Below are 24323 nucleotides of genomic sequence, written 5' to 3' on the forward strand. Positions count from 1 at the left end.
TTTCTCTGGTCATTCAGTGCATGTCATGGTGGATGGATTCCTCTCTTTAAGCTTTGTTATCAATACAGGAATGTCTCGGAGCTCTGTTCTGTTACCCTTATCTTTTTTTTTTGTTATACACAAATGACCTACTCTCATTCACCACTCATTTTATCAAGAGCTTTGTTGATGACAGTACACTCCATTTGTTGTAATAATTTTACAGACTATACAGTACTCAGATCCTAAGCTTCAAGATCATCTGCAACCATTGCCTTAAACACCATCCTTCATTGGCAAGGATAACCTAGTCACCTTTACTGCTATCCAGACACATGGTCTTGCTTTGTTTCTCATAAAAGGCATCTCATCTCAGCTCATCTACCTTACTGTCAGTAATACACAAAGCACCAGACTTGATCAGATCTCTCTCTCCTTGGACTGACATTTACTTCAGCCTCTCCCTGCAAAACACATCACATCACATCACATCAATAGTCGCCATAAAAAGAAGGCATTATTTTCCACTCAAGATGCTACTTTCACACATACAGTTACTAATATATAAATCCCAAATTCATCTAGAGTGTTGTTCAGAGGAGAGTAATACAGCTCATAATACCTCTCTCGCAGACTCACTTCATCCTCTTTTTATAGATACTTCTATAGTTACTGCTCCACTGAAATGCAACCATCATCCCTCCACTTTCTGTCAGATCTGTCAATATAAGAGCAGCAGCTACTCAGCATCCCTTTTCAGTACAACTGCAAATACACTTAACCTGCTTCTGCTCTTTTATTCCAACCACCTCTCTTTCTCTCTCCCTCTTTCAGAACATCCTCATGAGTTGTTTCTGAACAACTACGACCTCCACTCTTCAAGAAAAATGTCGATAAGCTTCTTTCCCAGTGATCACATTCTTCAGATGCATGACACTAACATGCTTATAGAAAGATTTTGGTGTTGATGATTCATAATGTTTTATAGTATAAACAACACCAAGTGAGGAAAAATATATTTATTAAACTCACTAATATCATGAGAGCACAATTATAACTGTGATAGGCACATAGCATTAAACTACATAATTGGGGAATTTAGTGTTGTGTGCCTATCACAGTTATAATTGTGCTCTGATGATGCTGGTTAGAAAACCAGATAAATATAGTAAATTTAATAAATATATATTTCTTCTTGGTGATGTTTATACTGTAAAAGTTATGAGGCACTAATGTGCTATAGGTTCTTCTACCTCTCATGTGAATTCCAGTATTTTAAAAAAAAAAAAAAAAAAAAAAAAAATCTAAGTTGGTCCATAGTTTAGGTGGAAGACCACTGTCTCACAGTGTCTCATGCTTTTTTGTCACCAAATATGAAAACGTTCCATATTTTGCCTCTAGATCAGGTTTGTAATGACTATAGAATGATCAGTGTAATGAGTCGTGTTCTCAAAATGTTTCTGAAAATAATTCATAAAAGAATATACAGAAAAGGTGAAGATGCCATCAGTGATACCCAATTCAGCTTTAGAAATGATTTGGGAATGAGAGAGGTTCTTTTCTGTTCTCAAATCTTATTTCAAAAATGTAGTGACCAAAACAAGGAAGTATTCGTTTGCTTCATTGACTTCGAGAAAGCATTTGGAAAAGTTTAACTTACTAAAATGATTGAATTATTAAAAAGAATTGGATTAGATAGTAAAGACATCAGGATCATTGAAAACTTATATTGGAACCAAAAGGCATCTGTTCAAGTGATGACATTATTACAGACTCCATTAACATCAGATGAGGGGTAAGGCAAGGATGTGTGCTGGCACCTCTTCTTTTTAATATATACTCAGAAGCCATATTTCAAAAAATCTTAAAAGGAAGAGAGGAAGGGATTAATGTAAATTGTGAAATCATCAGTAACGATATGCTGATGACACAACTCTCCTGGCTGACAGTGTTCAGGATCTTCAAAATCTTCTGGAACTAGTGAAGAAAGAGAGTGAAAAAAATGAAATTAAAAATAAATACAGTAATCCCTCAATTAATGTGCCCCCGATTAGTGCGTCATTTTTTTCGATACCCAAATTCAATTAGTGTGCCTATATACATTTTAAAAATTTAATATCTATACATTTTTATGGCTAACTATTTTAGAAAATCACTCACCAGAATGAAATAATTTAGTTACCAATTTAAAACATTTTACAAGGTTTACATTAAAAATAACGGCATACTACACTACTTCCATGAACGCTATGTATACTATGTTCCAAATTTTTACCGCCCAAAATTTATGTCGTATGCTATAGTATGCCCACAGATTTGAGACCCTTCGATACTTCTGCGCAAGTCACAAAAAGGAGAATCCATTCCGATAATAGGGTAATCAATCCGTCTTCTGGGATGAGTTGTTCTGGGACGTCGGAAAATTAATACGATAATGATATCTCCAAGAGTTAATTAAATCTCATTCTGAAGAATTGAGTGCTAGATGCACAGCTGGAAGATGTGCATCTAGCACTCAATGATAGTCAGCCAAAGAGATTTCACAGAAACAATTTGAAAATATTTTTTGTACAGTTGAAGTTTTTAAGCAGCAATACTTAGAGGCTGACCCTGGTGAAGAGATAAGCAGTAAAATTTGCAGAAGAGTAGAAGAGACAATAGCGCCATACCGTCGGTTGTATGAAAAAAAAGAAATAAAATGCCTGCCAAACTACATTAGCTCAACTCTTTGTTAAGAAGTAGAATAATAAAATTATATTCTGAATATGTTTTATTGTCTTTCGGCTTCATGGTTTTCCTTTAACTAGGCCCTGAGACATACCTTAATTCTTTTATAAAAAAATTAAGGTTCAAAAAAGAAATTTGTGGAACGAATTATACTTTTTCCCATAGGTTATTATATTCGATTAGTGCATTTTTGATTAATGCGCCTGTTTTAAGGAATGCATTAAGTGCACTAATCAAGGATTGCTGTATCACCAAAACTAATGATCATAAGCAAGAAACCAGTTCTTAATTCAGCACTTTCTTTAAATGGGAAACAAATAGAGTGACAAAATTTAATTCTCAGATGCTGGTTAAATGAAGAATGCAATCCAAAAATGGAAATAAAAGTTAGAACTGAAATGGCAAGAAAAAAAATTTTCTTTTGATGAAATCAACACTGTGTATGAACACCTTGAAACACCTTGACTTGGATCTTGAAGACAACATCAATTTAAAAAAAAAAAAAAAACCTTGATGCGTTTGAGATGGGATTATACAGACGAATGTTACAAATTTCATGGACAGCAAAAACGTTTGTTCAAGAAGTACTAGAAGAATGGGGAAATCACTTGAACTTTTAGATACCATAAAAAGAAGAAAAACTGCATATCTTCATCACCTACTTTGTAATGAAAAATATAAGATACTTCAATTGATTATAAATGGGAAGTTAAATGGAAGAAGAGGACAAGAAGAGACATCTGAGACCATAACTATGGATCATTGGATCTAGATGACCATGCCTTTGGATACCTTGCACAGAATCAAATGGGGGGGGGGGGAACTACTATGTTTCACCACAGCAAATTCAAACTTAAAAGACTTTTTTTTTTTTTTTTTTTTTGAATCGGCAGCAGATTTAAAAAACCAACCTAATCTAAATAAGTGTTGATGTGTTAAATTTCCCCAAATTTGTGAAACAAATTTTTAGAACATCAATCCAACAGCAAGGCAAGTTACCAACACTCCACAGAGCCCCCACTTTCCCTTTCTAGGATTTTCAACTTCTAGTATAACATCTTCCACTTGTGTGGTGTTTCTACAATTTTTATATTATATTCCAGAAAATGTTTGTAATAGATATGAAATATTGGAACTATTAATGTGTGTTGTTTTCTTTCCATTAAACCTAAATATAAGAATATGTGATCTGCAGAAGCCATTTTAAATATGAATATTTATTTAAAGAAAGCTATGACACTTATTACTATAACCTAGTTATAGTTGCAATGATTGCTTCTCCTTTCTGATTGGGAGACTTTAATTCCTGGTAACTAAATTTTTTTGTTTCAGTAACATTATACAGTTGTCTCTCACTGTAGCAAACATTGTATAATGTCACTCTAACAAAACCTAGCCATTTAGTAGTCCCATCCAAAGCCCAATGGGGCTTTGGATGGGACTTAATTGTAGTAAACTGTTTACTATATCATATTTGGTTTAAACTAAGTCAGGAGTGATCCTTCCAGGATTGAACTTCATGGATGTTATTATGAATAAAAATGACTGCTGTATGTTTTGTCATTTGAATTTGCCTGTTATTATTTCTGATAATGAAGAGTTTGTTAGTTTGTCTGAAATATTTGATGAAATATCTGATTTCATGTTATCAGTAAACTTCTTTCATGTGTAAATATGTCATATTTCAAGGTGTACATTAATTACCATTGCTTTAATTTTGTTAAATGAATTATATTGTTTAAATATTTATATAAAAGAAATTTTGGTGGTTGTTTTATTTTCAGAGTGAAATTCTTCATTTGATTATTAGTTATCTCGATCTTCAGTCTTTATGTATTGCTTCTCAAGTATGCAAGTAAGTAGTACTGTAGTTTTTTAGAGTGAAAGGAAAAAAGAGACACAAGCAAAATAATTTTTCAAGGCAACCTGATTGAACATTACTGTCCATTCAGATTATTTACTTCAATTTTTAATTGTGATTCCCCTGTGAAAGCTAGAAATCTGTCAGTGTGTTTTTTTTTTTTAATAGGGTGGAGATGAGGAATAATTTAATTAGTCTGGAATCCTGTCTTCCAGCCAAAACATACTTTTAAGCCTGAGAGGAGCCTCCATATATAGCCTTTAAAGGAATGTGGAGAACCGACCAGGGCTTCTGACCTAATGTCCAATCCTCACCTTCTCATGGTGCACCCTGTTGGGTATCTACCTGGATACTGAACGAACGAGGATGGGCTGGCAATTTGGGTTTTAGCTGACCAAATTATATTCTTATTGGCTTAAACCAATATACAAAATGATGGCACAACATGACAAAATTTCATGCTGGTTGGGGCATCGCCCGGTTCAACAAGGCCCCTGTTGTTTTCACCAGGGAACCAGGGCGAACAGCGAAAAGTCAGCTACCGGAACAAATCTGAAAGCACACCCCAACTCAACATCACCAGAGTTAAAGATTGCTACTATCAACATAACAAGCCTGAAAGCCAAAGAAATGGAGCTAGCTGAAGAATTAGATAAGTACCAGATTGACATAATAGGGGCGACTGAAACAAAGACAAAAACTGGCGAGATCTTTCTGAGCAAAAAAATCCAAAAGATTATATTCAGGCAATGACAATCAAGGAAAAGAAGCAGTAGCCATGGTATTCAACATAAAATACGAGGCTGATCTTCTTGAATGGCAGGCAGTCTCAAGTAGAGTGATGTGGGCAAATATCAGAATGGGGAATTGGACAATGAGACTTATTTGTGCCTATGGTCCCACAGAAGGTTCTACTAAGGTAGAAGTGGAGGAATTTTTTGATGCTTTAGAAAAATCAACTGACACAATGAAAAAAAAAAAAAGTTGGTCCTTGTTGGGGGATCTAAATAGCAGAGTAGGAAATGATTGTGAGATATACAAAAATATTTTGGGAAAATTTGGAGAAAAGAGCAAAGCTAATAATAATGGCAAATATCTGTTGGATTTCTGCTCAGGACATGGACTGGTTATTACTAATACCATGTTCCAACATAAAAATGTGCACAAATTCACATGGAGAGAAGAGTCTCGTTGACTATGTTATTGTTGATAATGATGTTTTCTCCCTGGTGCAGGACACCAGAGTGTACTGAGGATTTGAAATTGGAAGCGATCACAATTTAGTCTTCAGCAGGATAAAATTGAATTTCATATTGAAAAGAATAACATTTGAGTAACTCTCAGATGTGAATTGTAGACTAAAATACACGAAGATTATTGAAGAAAAAATGAAAGAGTTTGAGAACAGCAACCAAACCTTGGATATTCAGTGGCATGCCTTGAAGAAAACCCTGATTGATTCAGCCAGAGAGGCATGTAATGAGGTTGTCTGCAAGTATAGAAAAATCACAACTTCATGGTGGACATAGGAAGTTAAAGAGGCAGTGAAGGAAAAGAAGAAAGCATATCAAAAGTTCCTGGCAAATAAGTCAGCTTGTGCTCTTAGAGAATACAGAGACAAATGTAAGAAAGCAAAACACTGTATAAAACTAGCTAAACAAAAGTTATGGGAGGACTTTGACAAGAACATAGAAAATAAATATCAAGAAGTGGTAAGATATTCTGGAGGGTGTTGAAGAAGCTCAGAAATGGGGGAAACAGTGCTGTAAAAGGAGTTAGAAATGATTAAGGTGACATGAAAACAGGAGAAAAAGATATCCTTGAAGTATGGAGTAATTACTTCGAAAAATTAGTAAATTAAACAAGCAGTGATAGCACAGCGGTAAAAAACACTCAACAGGCATACAGTCAGGAATACATATCCATATTTGAAGTAGAAAAAGCCATCAAAGGCTTGAAATGTGGAAAGACAGCAGAAGTAATGCATTTGACCAGAAATGCTGTAGTATGGTGGTATAAAAGTCTTACAGTGGCTGCACTGCATAGTTCAGAAAGCCTTGACAGAGAGAAGAATTCTTGATGATTGGAGTAGAGCTCTAATAGTACACATATATAAAAAGGGAAATAAAACTGAATGTGAGAATTACAGAGGCATTTCCCTACTGAGTGTTCCTGGCAAGATCTATGCAGGTATACTTGAGAAACGGTTGAGAAGAATTGTGGAAGAAAAGCTTGGCAAAGAACAAGCTGGATTCAGCCAAATAGAGACTGTCAGGATCAGATCTTCACTTTACGACAAATAGTTGAGAAAGCATGGGAATATAACAAAGGTCTATATTTAATTTTTTGTCTATCGGGAAAAGGAATATGACAAGGTGCCAAGAAAGAAGCTATTCAATACACTACAGTTATATGGTGTCAATGGAGTATCAAGCAATACTTAGTCTTTATTCGAGTTGTAAGTTAGCAATTCGATTTGAAGGAAGAGGAAGATTGTTTAATGTTAAATCTGGTGTGAGACAAGGATGTACATTATTCCCTCTGTTATTCGTTATCTACATGGATCACATTATGAAGGAAAGTGGTATTAAACATGATATCAGAATTGGAGATGTTAATGTCAGCTCTTTGCTTTATGCGGACGACGTTATACTCCTAAATAAATCCGCTACAAGTTTGCAAGATTCCCTGACTAAATTGAATAACTGTTGTAATAGATATGGTATGAAAGTCAGCAATAAAAAGACAAAGAAATTGAAAATAGTTAACATCGTTCAAAATGTCAATTGTGTTGTGAATGGAGAACCTGTAAAACATTTCAGCTACTTAGGCATGATTTTTACTGAAGATGGTGAATTAAATATGGCAATAGACAACAGAATCAACAAAGCTGGTATGGTAGGCAGTCAATTGAATAAATTCAAATGGAATAAGAGAGAAATTAGTCGGAACACTAAATTAGCTATAAACAAGACAGTGTTTTAACTTATAGATCTGAGAGCTGGGTCAGAAGTAAAACACTTGACTAAAGACTGGAGACCACAGATATGAGAGTCCTGAGAAAGATTAGAGGCGTGAACAGATGGCATCAATGGCAATATCATATTAAAAACGAGGATATTAGGAAAGAACTTGGCATTGTCAGCATCCAGGAATGCATTAGCAGAGTTAATCTCAGGTGGTATGGTCACTTAAACAAAATGGATGAGGAAAGATTAGCAAAAGAAGTGTTCTCTGCCAGGTTGTCAAGAAAACGACCGAAAGGAAGACCAAGATATAGGTGGATTGATACAGTATAAAGTGCCTTAGACGATAGAAATATAAGATCTGATAATGTTGGAGTCTTGACAAGTAACAGAATGATTTGGAGGAAAATTGTAGATAGGAAGTTAGTAATGATGTAAATTTTTTATGTAGTACTATCATATCCTGTAACACCCCTTGAGGGTACATGTCAGGAATTTGATGATGATAAATTTAAAATACCTTCAGCTTATCTAGAACAAGGTTTACAAGTTACAAGCAACATTGCACCATAGTAGAATCCAAAACCACTGGCTGTTGTAAGATGTACCGTAAATATTAATTATACACTGATTGCCTGGCCTGGTTGGCCGAGTGGTTAGCATATCTGCTCTCCAGCCAAGAGACTGCAGGTTCGAATCCTGTATAGGCATGGATGTTTGTGATTGTCTTCCACCTTTATTCATTCACCCAAGTATAGATATACTCTCCCAATATGAACTGGGTCACCATGGGAGTAGTAGACCCAAAAAACCTCCCTTAATGGGAGAGGCCTTCACCCTGCAGTTAATAAAATAGGTAATTGATAATATAGACCTTTTGATCTATTTCAGCCTTTTGTTTATAACATATTTGTCATTTGGTTTACATGTCATAAATAAAAGGGTTAAAAAATTGCAGAGATAAAATTATCATTCCGTTGTATAAGACTCTGATCAGACCATGCTTAGACTATTGTTCTTAGATCTGGTCCCCATGATTTGAAGGGGATAAATTAACTGTGGAAAGGTACAAAGATGGTTTCAGGACTGTACGATGTTAGTTATGAGGATCGGCTGAGGGAGTATGGACTGCAGAGTTTGGTGGATAGAAGAAGGAGAGGTGATATGATTGAGACTTTTAAACTGTTGAGAGGTGGTTACAGGGTTGACAGTGGGGAGTTCTTTTGCTTGGTTGAACAGCGGGAAGGAGTCATGACAAGGGGCCATCCCTGGAAGTTACAAAACTGTGAGAAAGAGGGTGAGGAGTGGTTTCTTTGCATGGAGGGTGGTTGAACCATCAAATGCATTGCCTGATAGAGTGGTGGGAGCAAGAACGGTCAATGCGTTTAAGGAGTGGTATGATAGACTTTGTGTTTCCTAGGAGGGATCTCCCTTGATGAGTCTTGATAGACTTCTGTTTTTTAGAAAGGACATCCCACGATGAGTCTTTTGACTCTATGGAGGCCTGAATAATTATAAAATAATAATGTCTTGTCTTAATACTGTATTTCACTTCTATACGATATTAGTATGACTAAGATGTTGCATGTTTCTTTTGTTACTAAGTAAGAATTTAGAATTCTATTTATTAAACCTACAACTTGTAAAAGTTTAGTTCTTTTTTTTACCTTACATTTTATTGTTAACAAACTTTTATTTCTAAGTAGGATTTGTCCACAAAAATGCCATAATTTTTCCCATTGATATTTTCATTGCATGTTGGTTGTGTTTAAATAATTTTTCAATGTTATTTATTTATATTTTAAGCTTACTTGATGTTGTTTGATGTGATTATTTCTGTGAAATAATTATTTTAAGGTAGTAATATAGATAAAAACATGGTTTATTAAAAAAGTATAAATTTATTAAAGCTTGTTCAACTAATTTCTAGTATAACACTAGCATCATTAAAGGGAACAGGTGACCAGTCAATCAGTTAATGAACTAAATGTGTCATTAACATAATTATGATGAAAATACAAAAAATCTGCTTTTTTTAAAAAAAATTATTCAAAAGGATTCTTTAAGAAAAATAAGAAAAATGGTTGCTTGATCTTTTTAGCTGACAGACAGACACCAAAGAGTAGTATATGGTGGAATGGAGTCCAGGAGAATGATGATGATTGACTAGAGTACCTCAGGGTTTGGTACTAGGGCCACTACTCTTTAAAGTGACAGTGTTAGTGTTACATTAGAGAAGTATCTGTAAATGCTTCACAAACTTAGTTTTCTAATTAAACCATACAATACATGTCATTGCATTAAAATTACTTATTATCACTGAATCATCTGTAAACTGGCCTCCAGGCTTTCATTTGTGCCACGAGACCATCTCCCTGCTTATTTGAAGTTGGGGAGGTGACATGTGAAAAGCCATTTATAGTCTTTAGAGTAGGGTTCCAGATGATACAACCTTTAGCCCACATATGTTAATTTAAATAAATTTCTGTGAAATAATTATTTCAAGTATGTCATTATATTAATATGTATATTTATATGTGTATATACATATATTCAGTGGAACCAGCAACAAGGAATAGCCTGCCCTGCATTATATGCAAGGAATGTCTTACAGCTAGTTATGACTAGTTATATTTTAAATAAGAATAAGAATTGGCATTGCCTCTGACAAAGTTTTTCAGTCTAAAGTCTTATCTCTGGTAGGATTCCAAGAGAGTGGAAACAGGGTGAGATAGTACCATTGCATAAAGGTGGCTCCAAGACATGGGTAGCAAACTGCAGACCAATTAATCTATCAAGAGTGTTTATTAAAGTATTGGAAAAATTAGTGAATGGTAAAATACAACATTGGGTGAATAGGGATGCAATATACTCTATAGTGGGCAGCATGGCTTTGTAAATGGTAGGTCCTGTCTTAGTAACTTATTCATATTTTATAATAAACTGACAGCAGAATTGGATAAAGGTAATGTCTACACCATGATATCACTTGACTTTGCCAAGGCATGGAAAACTATTACAAAAACTGGAGAGGATGGGAATGGATATGAGGCTCTTAGCATGGATAAGGGGAATAGCTGACAGACAGACACCAAAGAGTAGTATATGGTGGAATGGAGTCTAGGAGAATGATGATGCTGATGACTAGTAGAATGCCTCAGGGTTCGATACTAGGACCACTACTCTTTAATTTGTATATCAAAATGACATAGGGAAAGATTTAAGAGGTGATATTCAGTTGTTTGCTGATGATGTAAAATTGGGGACAGCAATAGTTGATAAAGATGGTGGATATCCTGATTGATGATTTAAATAAATTGGCATTGTGGCCAAAGGATAATGTATCAGTTTGATGTTGCAAAATGGAAGGTTACGCACTTTGGGTTGAAAAGGGTTACATATGGTGTACCATATTGATGGTATTGGTTTTCAGAAAATTGATGAAGCTAGGGACTTGGGGATAATGGTCGACAGAGTTGAAGTTCAGTGGGCATATTGCAAAAGTTTGGTAAAATAGCTCAATGAATTACTTGGATGTTGAAAAACACACTAAAAGTAAAGATAGAGAAATTATTATCCCTCTTTATAAGGCTATGATTCAGCCACATCTTGACTACTGCACACAGATTTGATCACCTGGGTTTCTTGAGAACTGGGAAGTGGTCAAAAAAATTCAGAGACAAGTGACCAAGATGGTGACAGGTCTGTGGAATACTCCCTACAAGGATAGGTTGAAGGTTTGTCAGTTATAAAGTTTGGTTGATAGGCAGAAAAAAGGGAACATGATAGAAACTTTTAAGATATTAAAGGGGTTTTATAAAATTGATTTAAGTGAAATTTTTCACTATATGAAATAGAGAACTAGGGTCCATCTGTGGAAGCTGTGTAAGAATGTGGTCAGGAGGAGTGTGCAGATCATATTTTTTTTACCATGGAAAGTAGTGAGTGGAATGGATTGCCAGAATTGTTGTGAGTTCCCTGATGATGAATGGATTCAAGGAGTCGATTGGGTCTCTTGCAATGAGTCTCTGGACTTCGTGGAGATGCCGTAAGTAATAATAATTTTAATTTATTTTATTTCATTTTTCTTGATATTATAGAGAAATCCTTAGAATACAGTAAGAAGACGAGAAAAACCTTCAAAACACTACAAACGTATGATAGGACATTATACTAAGCATTATACAGTCTATCAGGTGTGAGACATGCATGCACATTATCTCCTTTGTTATTCATTATCTATATCTATCACATTATGAAAGGATGTGGCATCTATCAAAATTGGAAATGCTAATTATCTCAGTGCTTTACTTTTATGCAAACGATATTATATTCATAAATAAATACGGTACAAGTTTGCAGAATTCCGGAACTGCACTGAATAACTGCTCTAATAAATTTGGTATGAAAATCACCGATCAAATGACAATAGGCAGGAACATCAAAAACATCAGCTACATTCTGAATGGGAAAACTGTAGAACAAGTGACACATTTCAGCTATTTAGGCACACAGGCTTAAGTGAAAATGACAAATATGAAAATATACAAAGCAAAGCTATTGCCTTTTATTCCTATATAGGAAGTAGGTGAGGTCGTTTTAGCTCTATCTAACTTTTGAACACTGAGGGGAAGTTCATTTTCCACCAGCCATTCAGAGATAGCTGGCCCAAGACTATATCACTAATTATACATGGCATCCGGTGAAGAGAGGCAGCTCAGAAGTGCTGGCATATTGTGGTCCCTAATCCTACTGTCGTGTTTACAGTCCAGTCTGAAAATAGTGTGGGTTCTATGGACAATTTCTTGAGTTTCCAGGAGAAAAAACCCACTAGCCCGAGTCAATTTAATAACTCATATAGAATGAGAGAGAGAAATTAGTAGAATGCCAAAGTAGCAGTATACAAGACAGTGTTCAAACTGATTTTAACTTCTGGATTTGTAAGTTGTGTAAAATAAAGCAGTTGATCAAAGAAAGACTGGAGACCACCACAGATATGAGAATTCTGAGGAAAAATTAGGATATGAACAGGTGACATCATTGGCAGAAACATATTAAAAATGAATTTTCTCTGTGTTTGAATGTGAAGTCAGTCAACAGCTAGAATATACAACAGAGTAGAAAGTAGGATCCAACACTATCAACAATTTTCCTCCAAATTATTCTGTTATCTGTTGGGATTCCAATACTATCAAATCTTATATATTTCAGCCTTCTAAAGCACTGCTAACTACATCAATCCATCTTGGCCTTTCTCTAGTTTTTTTTCCTGAGATCAAACACCCATTTTGCTTTTTTTTTCTTACCTTCATTTTCTTAATATCACTTGAGATTTGCTCTGCTCACACAACCCTGAATAATTCATTTTTAATATGTTTCTGCCAATGATGCCACAATTTTACATTGCATTCTTATGTAACAGGCTTCAGAATATCACACATTCAAATATGAACTATTAATCCAGAGATACTTCATATGTTACGTTTATGAGGAAATGCTTCACTATATCACATTCAACCCTGACTGTTAATTTCAGTAATATGAACTATATTATGTTCTCCAGAATCAAGCTTCAACTTCACACGAGGCATAGAAAAGATATCCTTACCGGTATAAACAGTATAGCTTCCTCATCATCGAGAATCCTAGAAACACTCTTTGGTTCTTGAATACTTTCACTTTGAGAGCACACATATATTATAGAATCATGGGTTTCAGTAACTGATTAGTTAACTCGGGAGAATTTATCTTCTTGCTCGTAATTGCCTAACTTTCAATATTTCTTACTTATTCTTATTATCCTTCCATCCAACGCTATCCTTCTGTGAGGCGATAGGAATTTATAAAAGAATAAGGGCTCGAAGAAAGATAAGTCAAAATACAGAGCGGCTCTCAGTCCTTCCTACTCCGTTCAACACCAGGTTATTTCTCCCCCTCCTCTTTTCACACTCTTCTTCTTTTTCATGTACTACTTATGACATCCTACTCTCCTTTCCTGCCAAAATCTGGTTCTAACTGGTTTTGTTGATACTGAACTGGTTTGCATACTGTACAGTAACTCACATTAAGGCACACGCTGGCTAAAAATAACATAATTTCTCACAACAACCAATCAAGTTTTATTTTGAAGAATTACTTGGATACATTACATTTTACTAACAACATAAAAATATTGCATATTTTACAAATTTTATCTCTGTATCAGTAACATTAATCTCATAATAATAAGTGACATTTAATACATAGTTTTTACAACTGTACTTCATATAAAAATAATAAATGAACGAATAAATATTAATAAACATAACTTGAAAGAAATCATATGAATAGCATGCTATTAACAAGAGATTATTAGTCTGATGAGCAAATTTGGCTTAGGGAATGGCAGATTATGTTGGACTCTGAATGAAGTATTAATAATTTCCAATTCTCCTCATTCAGAATCCAACAATAGGAAGTTAATAGTGATATAAACTACTGCCATAATATTCTGTACCCAAGGGTACATATCAGGGATGTGATAATTAGGAGACAGCATAGCCTTGTGAAGGTATGACTTAGTAATTTGCTCACATTCTGTAATAAAGTGACATTTGATAGTATAGCTAGACTCTGCCAAAGATTTGAAGAGACTCTATGTAACTATTACATGAATTTGAGCAAATGAAGATGGGTTTTCAACCAGTGGCAGACAGATAGCAAACCAAAAGAAGTGTGTTTCAGATAAGGCAAGTGATCAGTGGTGTCACAGCTGTGTATTAGGACCACTGCTGTTTAATTTACACATTAGTTATAAATAGGAAATCGTTTGAAATGGAAATTTGAATATACAGTTGCTTGCTGATGATGAAATAGTTAACAATTTTTGTACTTTATATTAGATTTTAGTATTTTATAATTTCCGATATAAAATACTAACAGATTGGGGAAAGTATTATGGTTAGCATTGTAAAGTTGTATGCTTTGCAATGAAAAGATTTCAAGCTGTGTACTACATAGACAGAAATGAATTGCATAAACCTGATAACACGAGATTTAAACATGATGGTGATCAGAGTCGAAAGTTCAGAGGGCATATTGCAAAAGTAGGAAAAATTGTTTATTGGATCTCTTGAATTCAATGAAGAACATGGTGACAAGTAAAGGTAGGAAGGTTATAGGTTATTATTTCTCGTTATAATGTTTTGATAACAGCCACAGCTAGACTACTGCATACAAATTTAGTCTTCTTCATTTCTTGGCATTTATCGTTTTTCACTGCTTCTTATTGAATGAAGGAGTAGATGAGTGTATCAAGAGGTGATTGCCCAAGAAGTTAAACAAGTCCATGGAATTAAGACGACTGAAGATTTGTGGGTTATAAAAATTCTTTAAGAGAAACAAGGTAATATGATAGAAACATATGTTACTAAATGGGTTTTTACCATAGGAGTTTCATAGGATTAATGCAGATGAAATTTTTCAGTAAGCATGTGAAAAGAAGGGAGAGAACAAGAAATCTCCTCGAAATTGTGTAAGAATGTGGTAAGCAAATGCATGAGGACTAGATTTTTTTTTTTTTTTTAATGAATGAATGAATGAAATGAGTTGGTAGAAATGGTCATGAGTGAATTCAAGGAGAGTATGATAGGTATTGTATCAGTAATAGTTAGTATGCACTTTCTACAATGAGTCTTTGGACTACCCTGAAGTTTTGGATATTCATATAATAATGACATTTCATGTCAGAAATAAATTTCATGTCAGAAACGTTGCAGAGTGTGGCAAAAATTTTTTCCCACATTTTGCTATTTTAATGTAGTGCAGTAAATACTTCTCTCTTAATTCTAATAACCAACCTGATATTTAATTATTCATCCATAAAGATTGATGGTGTGTAATATAATTATCCAAATTGAGATCACCTTCCTTAGTGATATCAGTGTTTAGAATTCAAACTGGCTAGCATTCCTTAATTTCCCATATCTGGCTGGATGATATGCTGAAATATTTGTTATTAGTGGTAATGTAACACAAATTGTCTATCTATCAATTAGAATGTCGGATAATTCTGCTCATTCTCTACTATCCTTCTCTCTCTCTAGATGTACTGTAAATGTCCAGCATCTTGTCCATCTCATCCAGAGGTCACTGTTTGTCCATCTAACTTGGCTCCATGTTCTCTGACTCTTAAGAGTACCAAATTGGATAACCTCCATGATTTCTACATAATTTAATATTTAAGTGGTCTGATTGATGTTTCTGCTTTCTTGATGCAAACACCTGCTTTGATTGAATACATGAAATGATTATTTCGTGTATTCACTCTACACAAGACATTGGATTACTCTCCAAGCCCTGGTTCTCCAAAGAAGTGTGGGAAAGCAGTCCTTGATGATTAAAAATTCATGTTATCCCCCAAATGGCTCAAGTAAAAAATTCCAATTTCACACTTAGCCTACACTGTAGCTTACAATATGTTTTTTTAAATCAGTCTTTGAAAAGCCCAAATGCAGAAAATTTGCCTTCTCAAGTAGCATTGAGCTAAATGAAGTCCTTCCAATTTATTAGTTATCACCAATATGGATTCTGCCATTTTCATTCCACAGCAGATCTCCTCGCTCACTTTACTAATCTTTAGACACGAGCAATGGAAAGATTTGGATCAATTTCATTTAGTCACTCTTGACATTTCTAAGGCTATTTAATCTACTCGTGGTTTGGCATAAACACCATCTTATGGTCTGCCTTCAGTTCTTTGATCACTTGCCTTTCTGGTCATTTACTGTTTGTCGTGATGGATAGTTTCCCACCTTTACTTCCCTTTATTGATATTGGGATTTCCTGTTCTGTGCTTTCACTCGCACTCTTTCTTCTATACATTAGTGTTTTCTTGCTGATCACCAATCCTGGTAACAACAAACCTATTTCTTTCCACATGCTGCTTTTTTTTTTTTTTTGCAAGACCATGCAGTACTCAAATGACTTGAAGATTTGCCATAAGTAATGTTTTAAACTGAAATATCTTTCTTCTCACACCATTGGAGAATGGTAATCTAGTGAACTGCATTGCTACCAAAACATAGTCCCGTCTTATTTAAGATCTCACCTCACATCTTCATTTGGCATCAGATTTCTCTTCTTTGGCTGACTTGCATCTCTATGCTTTCCTGATTCAAACATATTACATCCATATTTAGTCTCCAAAAAACTTACTCAAAATAAATAAAAAATGGAGGAAAATGTGGAAAAAAAATTGTTTAATGTAAAATTTTTGCCTAAGTATCATAGGCATCTTCAGTACAGGATCATAGAACTGCAAATAAACAATAACAGATGATTCCAAAAAGTGCTATCTTAGTAGCTTAATGTCGGAGTACTAAAAACAGTCAATTTCTGAATTATTTTTCCTATACAAACAAATTATATCAACAAATTGCAAATGACTTTATGTGTGGGTTATGTATGACGAGTGGTGTGGAATTTGTGGAGTGAGTTCGATGGGCGAAAGGATCTATATAAGATTCATGGCTTGCATTTGAATGGATTCGATGTAAGGAGACTTGAAAAAGTGTTGTTGAATGAAGTGGATGTGCAGAATCAGGGAAACTAGATTTATTAAGGGGGGGAGGGGGTAGATATGCAGACCTTAGGGAGGCAGTTGAGTGTATGAATGAGTATAATATGCCCAAGCGAATAAGGACTACAAATCAGAATGGGATAGTTAGTATAAGCCATCAAGGTAGGGATGGGGGATGATGGGGGTCTGAAATTCATGTACACTAATGCTAGGAGTACTAGGAACAAGAAGGAAGAATTTTTTGGCCATGGTTGGCACTTCCAGATCACAGGTTATTGGCATTAGTGAAACATGGCTGACTGTAGATGATATAGCTAGTGGGATTGAATGTGATGGGTATAGTGTGTTCAGGAATGACAGGGAGAATAAAATGGGTGGGAGGAGTATTATTGATGATAGCTGATGAGCTGCAGCCAAGAGAATAGAAGTTGAATTGTAGGATAGAGAAAAGAGCACATTTGAGGCCATTTGGTGTGAGATTGTGGCTAGCAGAACAAAATATACAATTGGGTGCTGCTATAGACCAGGCGATGGAAATGATGGTGGAGATAGTATGTACAAGCAAATAGAAGAAATGAGTGGCAGGAAGGTAATTATTATGGGAGATTTCGCCTTCACATTGATTGGAGTGAGGAGAGGACACACGGGAGGAAGGAATTGGATTTTATGCGGTTATTAAGGGATAACTATCTGCGACAGCATGTAATGGAAAATACTAGGGTTCAGAGAGTGCTTGACCTAATAATTGCATCTGAGGATTTGGCTGTAACAAATATGACCACATTATCACCAATTGGTGAGAGTGATCATAGGGTCTTGACTTGGGAGGTGGCTAAAGGTGTGGAATTTACAATTAAGACAGGGTACATGAGGAAATATTGGGCTGGTAAGTATGACAAGCTTAGGAGTTTGATTGGTTTAGTGCCATGGCATGTACAACTGCAAGGACTAGAAGTTGATAGTGCATGGGAGGCAGTTAAGAAGGTGTTTGCATGAAGCAATTGCTGACTGTATACCTAGAGTCCGAATAATAAATCAAGAAGGGGTTAAATGGATGAATAACACCATTAAGCTTCAGCTGCAAAAAAAAAAAAAAAAAACCATGGAGGGAATTTAAAAAGAAAGGTGACCGGCAGGCACATGAACATTATAAAGCGTAGGCCAGAAGGGTAACGAGTGTGGTAAGAAAAGCAAAAAAGGATTACAAAAGAACATTGGCCATGCAGGCTAAAGAGAATCCTAAACAGTTTTTTCGATATGTTGCAAGTAAAAGAAAAAATGTATACGGCAGAATGATTTTAAAGAATGCCGATGGTAGGGAGGTAACTGAATAATCAGTTGATATAGTTGAGTTACTGAGTGAGCACTTTGCAAGAATATATTATCCAGGTGGTGACATTGCAGAAATGAATGAACCAATAGATTATACGGGAATTGTGGTGAATGAAGTGGAGGTGAGTAGTCTATTGCATAACCTCAATGTCAATTCATCTGTGGGATTGGATGGTATACCAGCTCTTGTCATACGTGAAGCTGCTAAAGAATTGTCAGTACCCTTGACCATTTTGTTTAATTTGAGAAAATTTTACATTAAATAAGTTTTTTACGTGAGTTTATCTCCGTTTTTATATTTATTTTGATTATGCTAACTCACGGTATTCCATTATTGAAACAAAAATCAACAACAAAAAAAAAAACCTCGCTATCCTTGTTGCACCAAAAAACCTTCCTTAGAATCTTGATTTATTGAGCAAGACAATCTGCTTAATAGATGACATGTACACACACACTCTCTCTCTCTCTCTCTCTCTCTCTCTCGTCATTTGCCTATAAATGAACTCCTTTTTCTTTTTTTTTTTCATTAGGCCTTTTTAATAGGGTATATTCATAGTTACTGCTCCACCAAACTAGACATCACCATTTTTCCAAGTGCATAAAAACACGAACAACATTCATACACACTTTAGCTTCCAATTTATTAAATCAAACTTCTCGTCTCTTTCATGTCATCTACCTCTGTTCTTTGGAATTGCCTTCCCCATTTCATCTATCCCAAGGTTCAAACTTTAAATGAACCTTTTATCTCTCGCTTTCATATTAATTTATTAATATTATCAGAATGGTTTTCATCATCTTTATTGTGTAATTTTTTTTCACTCATTTGGGATTGACTGTGCTCTGACAGTCCATTTTCTTGCCCACTGGTGAGGATTGTAACTTGTTTGCATAATGATGTTTATCAAATGTATCTATGCCTGAAAAAGGCCAAAGAAAGTTCACATATTACACAGTATGTAAACTGCAAACTGGACATATATTTTTATATCAAAGGTGTAATATAGAACTGTAGTTAATTTTGAAAATTCAAAAGATTTTGAAGAAATACTTATTTCAGCTAATAGGATCTAATTAATTAATTTTGGCAATTGTTCCTCAAAATCCGAAATGCTTAATCCTAAAAAATTGTACTGCAAAAATATTGAAATCTTGTGCTCTTTATGCTGTTCAAGTTTCTAATAATCAAATAAATAGAATTTAATGGCTGAAAAAGTTTTCACTTTTGTCACTGAGCTACTTATGTTTGCACACAACTTATATTATAGTTAACAAGAAATTAGTCTTTCATTTATCCCTGTTGTAATAAACATGTTCAAATGCAAATTTATTTATGAAGTAACTTCAGGACTCCGCTTTTTATTTACTGAGAGGAGTTGTAGTGGATATTAATGCAGAATCTAGTTAAATGCTATATACATCAAATTAGGAAATGCAGACAATCTTGACAATCAAAAATTTTACAAGGTTTAGCAGAAAAGTAATGAGACAAAATTCATATAAAATTGTGTATTTAATTAATCATCTGATACATCGTGGTCACCTTCAAAGTAATCCCCTCCCTGCACAAAATGCACCAGTTCCAACGTTCCTTCCATATGCAGTATAATAGAATTGGAAGTCCTCTACTGTTAGCTCATTTATGGCTAACAGTAGAGGACTGTTAGTCATCTACTGTTGACAATTGGATGTTTATGGATATTTTCAAATTGGGCACCTTTCATCTTGTTCTTGAGTTTGTGGAAAAGAAAAAAGTCATACAGAGACAAACTGGTGAATACGATGGTGTTCCAACATTGGAATGTATTTTATGGCTAAATACTTTTGAATTTGACGGCACAGAATGAGAAGATACATTGTTCTGATGCAGGATCCAATCATTCACAATCTCTGGATGCACCTGTAAGTGGTGTTTTCACAACCATTCAATGATATTTTTTGTAGTAAATTTGATTGACAGTCACTCCAAGCAGTTGTATATTCTTGTTGTGACAGGCTGCCCTGCATGCCACTCATCTTCCACGCTTGCTGTCCTTTCCAAAAATGTCTTGTGTTATTTATACACTTAAGCATACAATAAAAATCATTACTGCCCACTTAATTTTATTGAACATTTAGCACTGTCATTTAGTTTACCACAAAATTGAATCACACCTCATTGTTCAAGATTTCACTTCTCCATTTTTGCGATGAACAGATCAGACACACTTACTAAAAACACAATAACTCGACAGGTGTTTACCCTACTGAGGAGAAATTGCTACTGACTGAAGGAGCAGGAATCGCTCTAACATACCACATCATCATTGGCTCAACAGTTCTGCCAGTTGTCGGGGGGGGGGGGAACTCATTTTCTTTTCTACTAGATCTTGTATAATAGCATTCTTGTGTAGCAACACCAATTGTTATCACAATAGTTGTATTGTAGACAATTGTATTCAGAACATTGTCCCTCCAAATGGGCCAGTTGAAACAAAAATTAATATGGCCTAACAAATATTTGTAAGGATTCTATATATATCAATGAAAGTTATGCAGCTATAATTACAGGACTAATTTGCATCTGAATGGAAGAAAAAGAGAAAAGATAGGTGCATGTGCATTTTGTAAAACATGCAGAAAAACACAATTTTGAAGCAGTCACTTCGTGCCTAAAATACATGCAAGCAATTTTTACGTTTTCATATAATATTCAACAAAGCAGAAAAGCTTCCTAGTGAAGTGGGGTTGGTTTGTTTGATATTGGTTCAACCTGTAACATGTTTTTTTTTTTAATATAATTATTAAACAGTGTTGGGTAAAGTAGAAAGCATCATTATTACAGAATTTATTAGTATAACAGTAAAAAAAAAAAATTCACGTTTCTTCCATTTGAAGGCTATTCCAGAAGCATTGTTATGATGCTGTGCTGTACAGTGATTTCGATCTTCAGCCATATTGGACAAAAGTAAGTGTTAGTGTACAGTTTATTATTCCTACAGTTTTAACCACCCAACCAGCCATATGGATAAAATACATCACTCTGCATACACTTTGTATTCATCATATATTTCAATGTAATATCAATGGTATTACGATTTTAATTTGCACTTCGCATCCATGGTTACCTTGATGTCTATAGATGTCATGGCCATTTGGGTGGTTAAACAATTTCTTGGATAAATTAACTTTAATATGCAGTGTAACCCTAGTGGTGCAATTCCAACACTTTGTAGTGCCTGAAAATTACATAATCTCAAATGTCAAATTACTTGAGAATGTTGCTGAACTCCTTACAGGGTTGTAAGGAGTTCAGCAATAGTTGAACTCCTGAATTCAACTCTGTTTGTTTGAATCCATTATTGGTGGATGTTTGTGAAAGCTTAAGTATACATGGTAAGTTGTGTAGTATGGAATACCCTCCCACAACGAGTCCTTGGAGGTGTTACGTAATAATAATAATAAATGATAATTTTTTGTTACCTGGTATGAAACCACAACCCTACTTTCTTGGAGTCCTGAAAATATGTTAGAAAAAGAGTTCCATGTTTGGTCTAAAGCACAGAGTTTTCAGACTATGTAACTCTTAGCCCATCAATAATACACTAGTTTTCATAAACTAAGGAACAAAGAGAAAAATCACAGTAACTTGGGAGAAAAGGGAAAAAACATATAAAAGTCAGGTAGTACAGTACATTATGTAAAGGGTGATGCTGAGTCTGATTATCTTATACAAATGATGCTTTCAGTGCTATATGCAAATGAGTCGCATCATAAAAGCATCTGTTTTGGAATGGTCTTCTCTTTCATGTCTGGAGTGAGAACAACACATTTTGTGCATCATGCAAATTATGAAAACAACTACCGTGTTGGAGTAAAACTTTAGTTTAATATAAACCAAAATAAACACTCGCTGTTTTGACCTTCACATGAAGGTCATCATCTGGAGTATATACATATATACAAAGAAACAAGTTGCACTACAATCTACATGACAAGCTCAAGTTACTGACCAACAGTTACAACTGTTGGCCTGACCTCTGGCGGAAAACCTTACTACATCAAAGCTAGATTCCTATTATTATTATTATCCATTAGATTACAAAATTAAGCTGGAGAGCAACATGTTTACAAAAAGGAAAAAATTAATAAATAAAAAATATATATATTACTTATATAAGTATACATATAAATTACAGCCAACTGGTATGGATAGTGGCCAATAAAAGCTGAAAAATTGCTTAAAGTCCTAAAGTCAGAGTTTGCTGGAAACTAAGTGGGCTGAATGTATGCCATTCAAATTCTTGGGATTTTTATGCCACCATTATTGTTAAGATTGGAATGATTAATCAAAATTTCACAGGCTTCTTTAAATTTAAGTTCATACCAGGTTTTTCTATGATATAATGAGCAAGTACTTTTCCAATCAATTTGGTGTAGGGTGTTAAGACCATGATCTGAGAGGCCTGCTTCACCAAAATCGTTAAATTTAATGTGTCATTTGTGCTCTTTTTTATGGATAGGGATTGTATCTAGGTTCCCCAATATAAGGTAAGTTACAGGTGCAAGAGATGCAATTAACTCCAGGATGTGCAAATGGGGAGGGGGTGATCCTTAGAGGTTAGTTGTTGCAAGTTTTTCCACTTGGTTATACTGCAAATTAAAGATACCAAGAAATTATATAAATCATATATTGAAGCTAATGACTTAATGCAAAGCATTAATCCTTATGGGTATGTATAATGCTATGCATTATGGGAAGGGTCACTGCCCAGACTGGTTTCAACCTTTATTGAAGTCTCGTCAGTGGGAGCCAGACCAGAGATGACCGGTCTGGATAGTGACCCTTCCCATAATGCATAACATTATACATACTCATAAGGATATGTGCTTTGCATTATGGGATATTAAGGCAAGTGATGTGATCTGCTATGTGCTTGCTCATAGCAGATCAAAAATGCACTCGCATGAAAATATCTGAACAGTGCTTGGCGCATTTTAACAAGAATAAAACTGATTTTGTGCATCGATTTATTACTATGGATGAGATTTGGATTCACATTACACACCAGAATCCAAACAGCAGTCAAAATAGTGGACAGAAGTCATTACCTTCAATATATGAGTTGCCCTAGTCCTGATTATATTTCAGGTGCAAACTTTGTTTACTTACACTTGGATAAAGGATTAAACCAAGTATATAATTTCTTGGTATCTTTAATTTGATCCATAGAGGAGTTGAATATGTTTTTTAATTTTAAAGGTGGTTTAAAAGTGGCATTAAGATTGTAATGGTGTAGGATTCTATTAATTTTTTCTGATAACCCTTTAATGTATGGGATAGCTATGGTTTTACCATAATGTTCATTAGAGCAAATTGGTACAGCTCTGTTTTTGAGGGTGTTAATGACTCCAAATTTTTGCAAAGGGTGGTGATATGAGTTGGCATGTCGAGGGTGGTCTGAAAAGTTCTCGGCCTCGACTATAGATGGCAACACTATCGGTAAGATTTTTTTCTTTTTCTAAGTTGGTACATCTATCATAAGTATCCATGTGAAATTGCAAGTCATTCTATCAAGTAGTTTTGTTTCAGACAGCTGTATAAAACAAAGTGTTGTCTGTATCCCTTGAAATGGATAAAAATCGAGTCTCGTGCAGTTATAAAATTCTATGTAAAAGAAGGTTTAACACCAGAAGAAATTCATTCGAAGTTCATAAGAGTTTATGGGCACTCTTCTCCTGCATTTCTGACAATTAAGAAATGGGCTGCCGAGTTTAAATGTGACCATACCAGCCTTGAAGATGATCCAAGTGAAGGACATCCAAAAAGTGTAACAACACCAGAAAATCATTGATCAAGTGCATGATATAGTATTGGATGACCGGCAAGTCAAAGTGCATGAAATTTCTGAGACTA

General features: G+C 34.8%; 1 protein-coding gene across 1 annotated transcript in view; it reads left to right on the top strand.

Moving 5' to 3' along the window:
• The window catches only part of LOC150100014 (F-box/LRR-repeat protein 4-like), a 213813-nt gene that overhangs the window by 55951 nt on the left and 133539 nt on the right, over positions 1-24323 (top strand). The window contains exons 6-7 of the mRNA XM_090403195.1: positions 4491-4561; positions 21305-21374. Coding sequence (XP_090259321.1) covers positions 4491-4561; positions 21305-21374 — 141 coding nt within the window. The remainder of the gene's footprint in view (positions 1-4490; positions 4562-21304; positions 21375-24323) is intronic.

The sequence above is a fragment of the Typopeltis vanoorti genome, chromosome 13 (genome assembly GCF_054136105.1).
Source record: "Typopeltis vanoorti isolate ZY-2024b chromosome 13, IOZ_Tvanoo_1.0, whole genome shotgun sequence".
In the NCBI taxonomy this organism is placed as follows: Eukaryota; Metazoa; Arthropoda; class Arachnida; order Uropygi; family Thelyphonidae; genus Typopeltis; species Typopeltis vanoorti.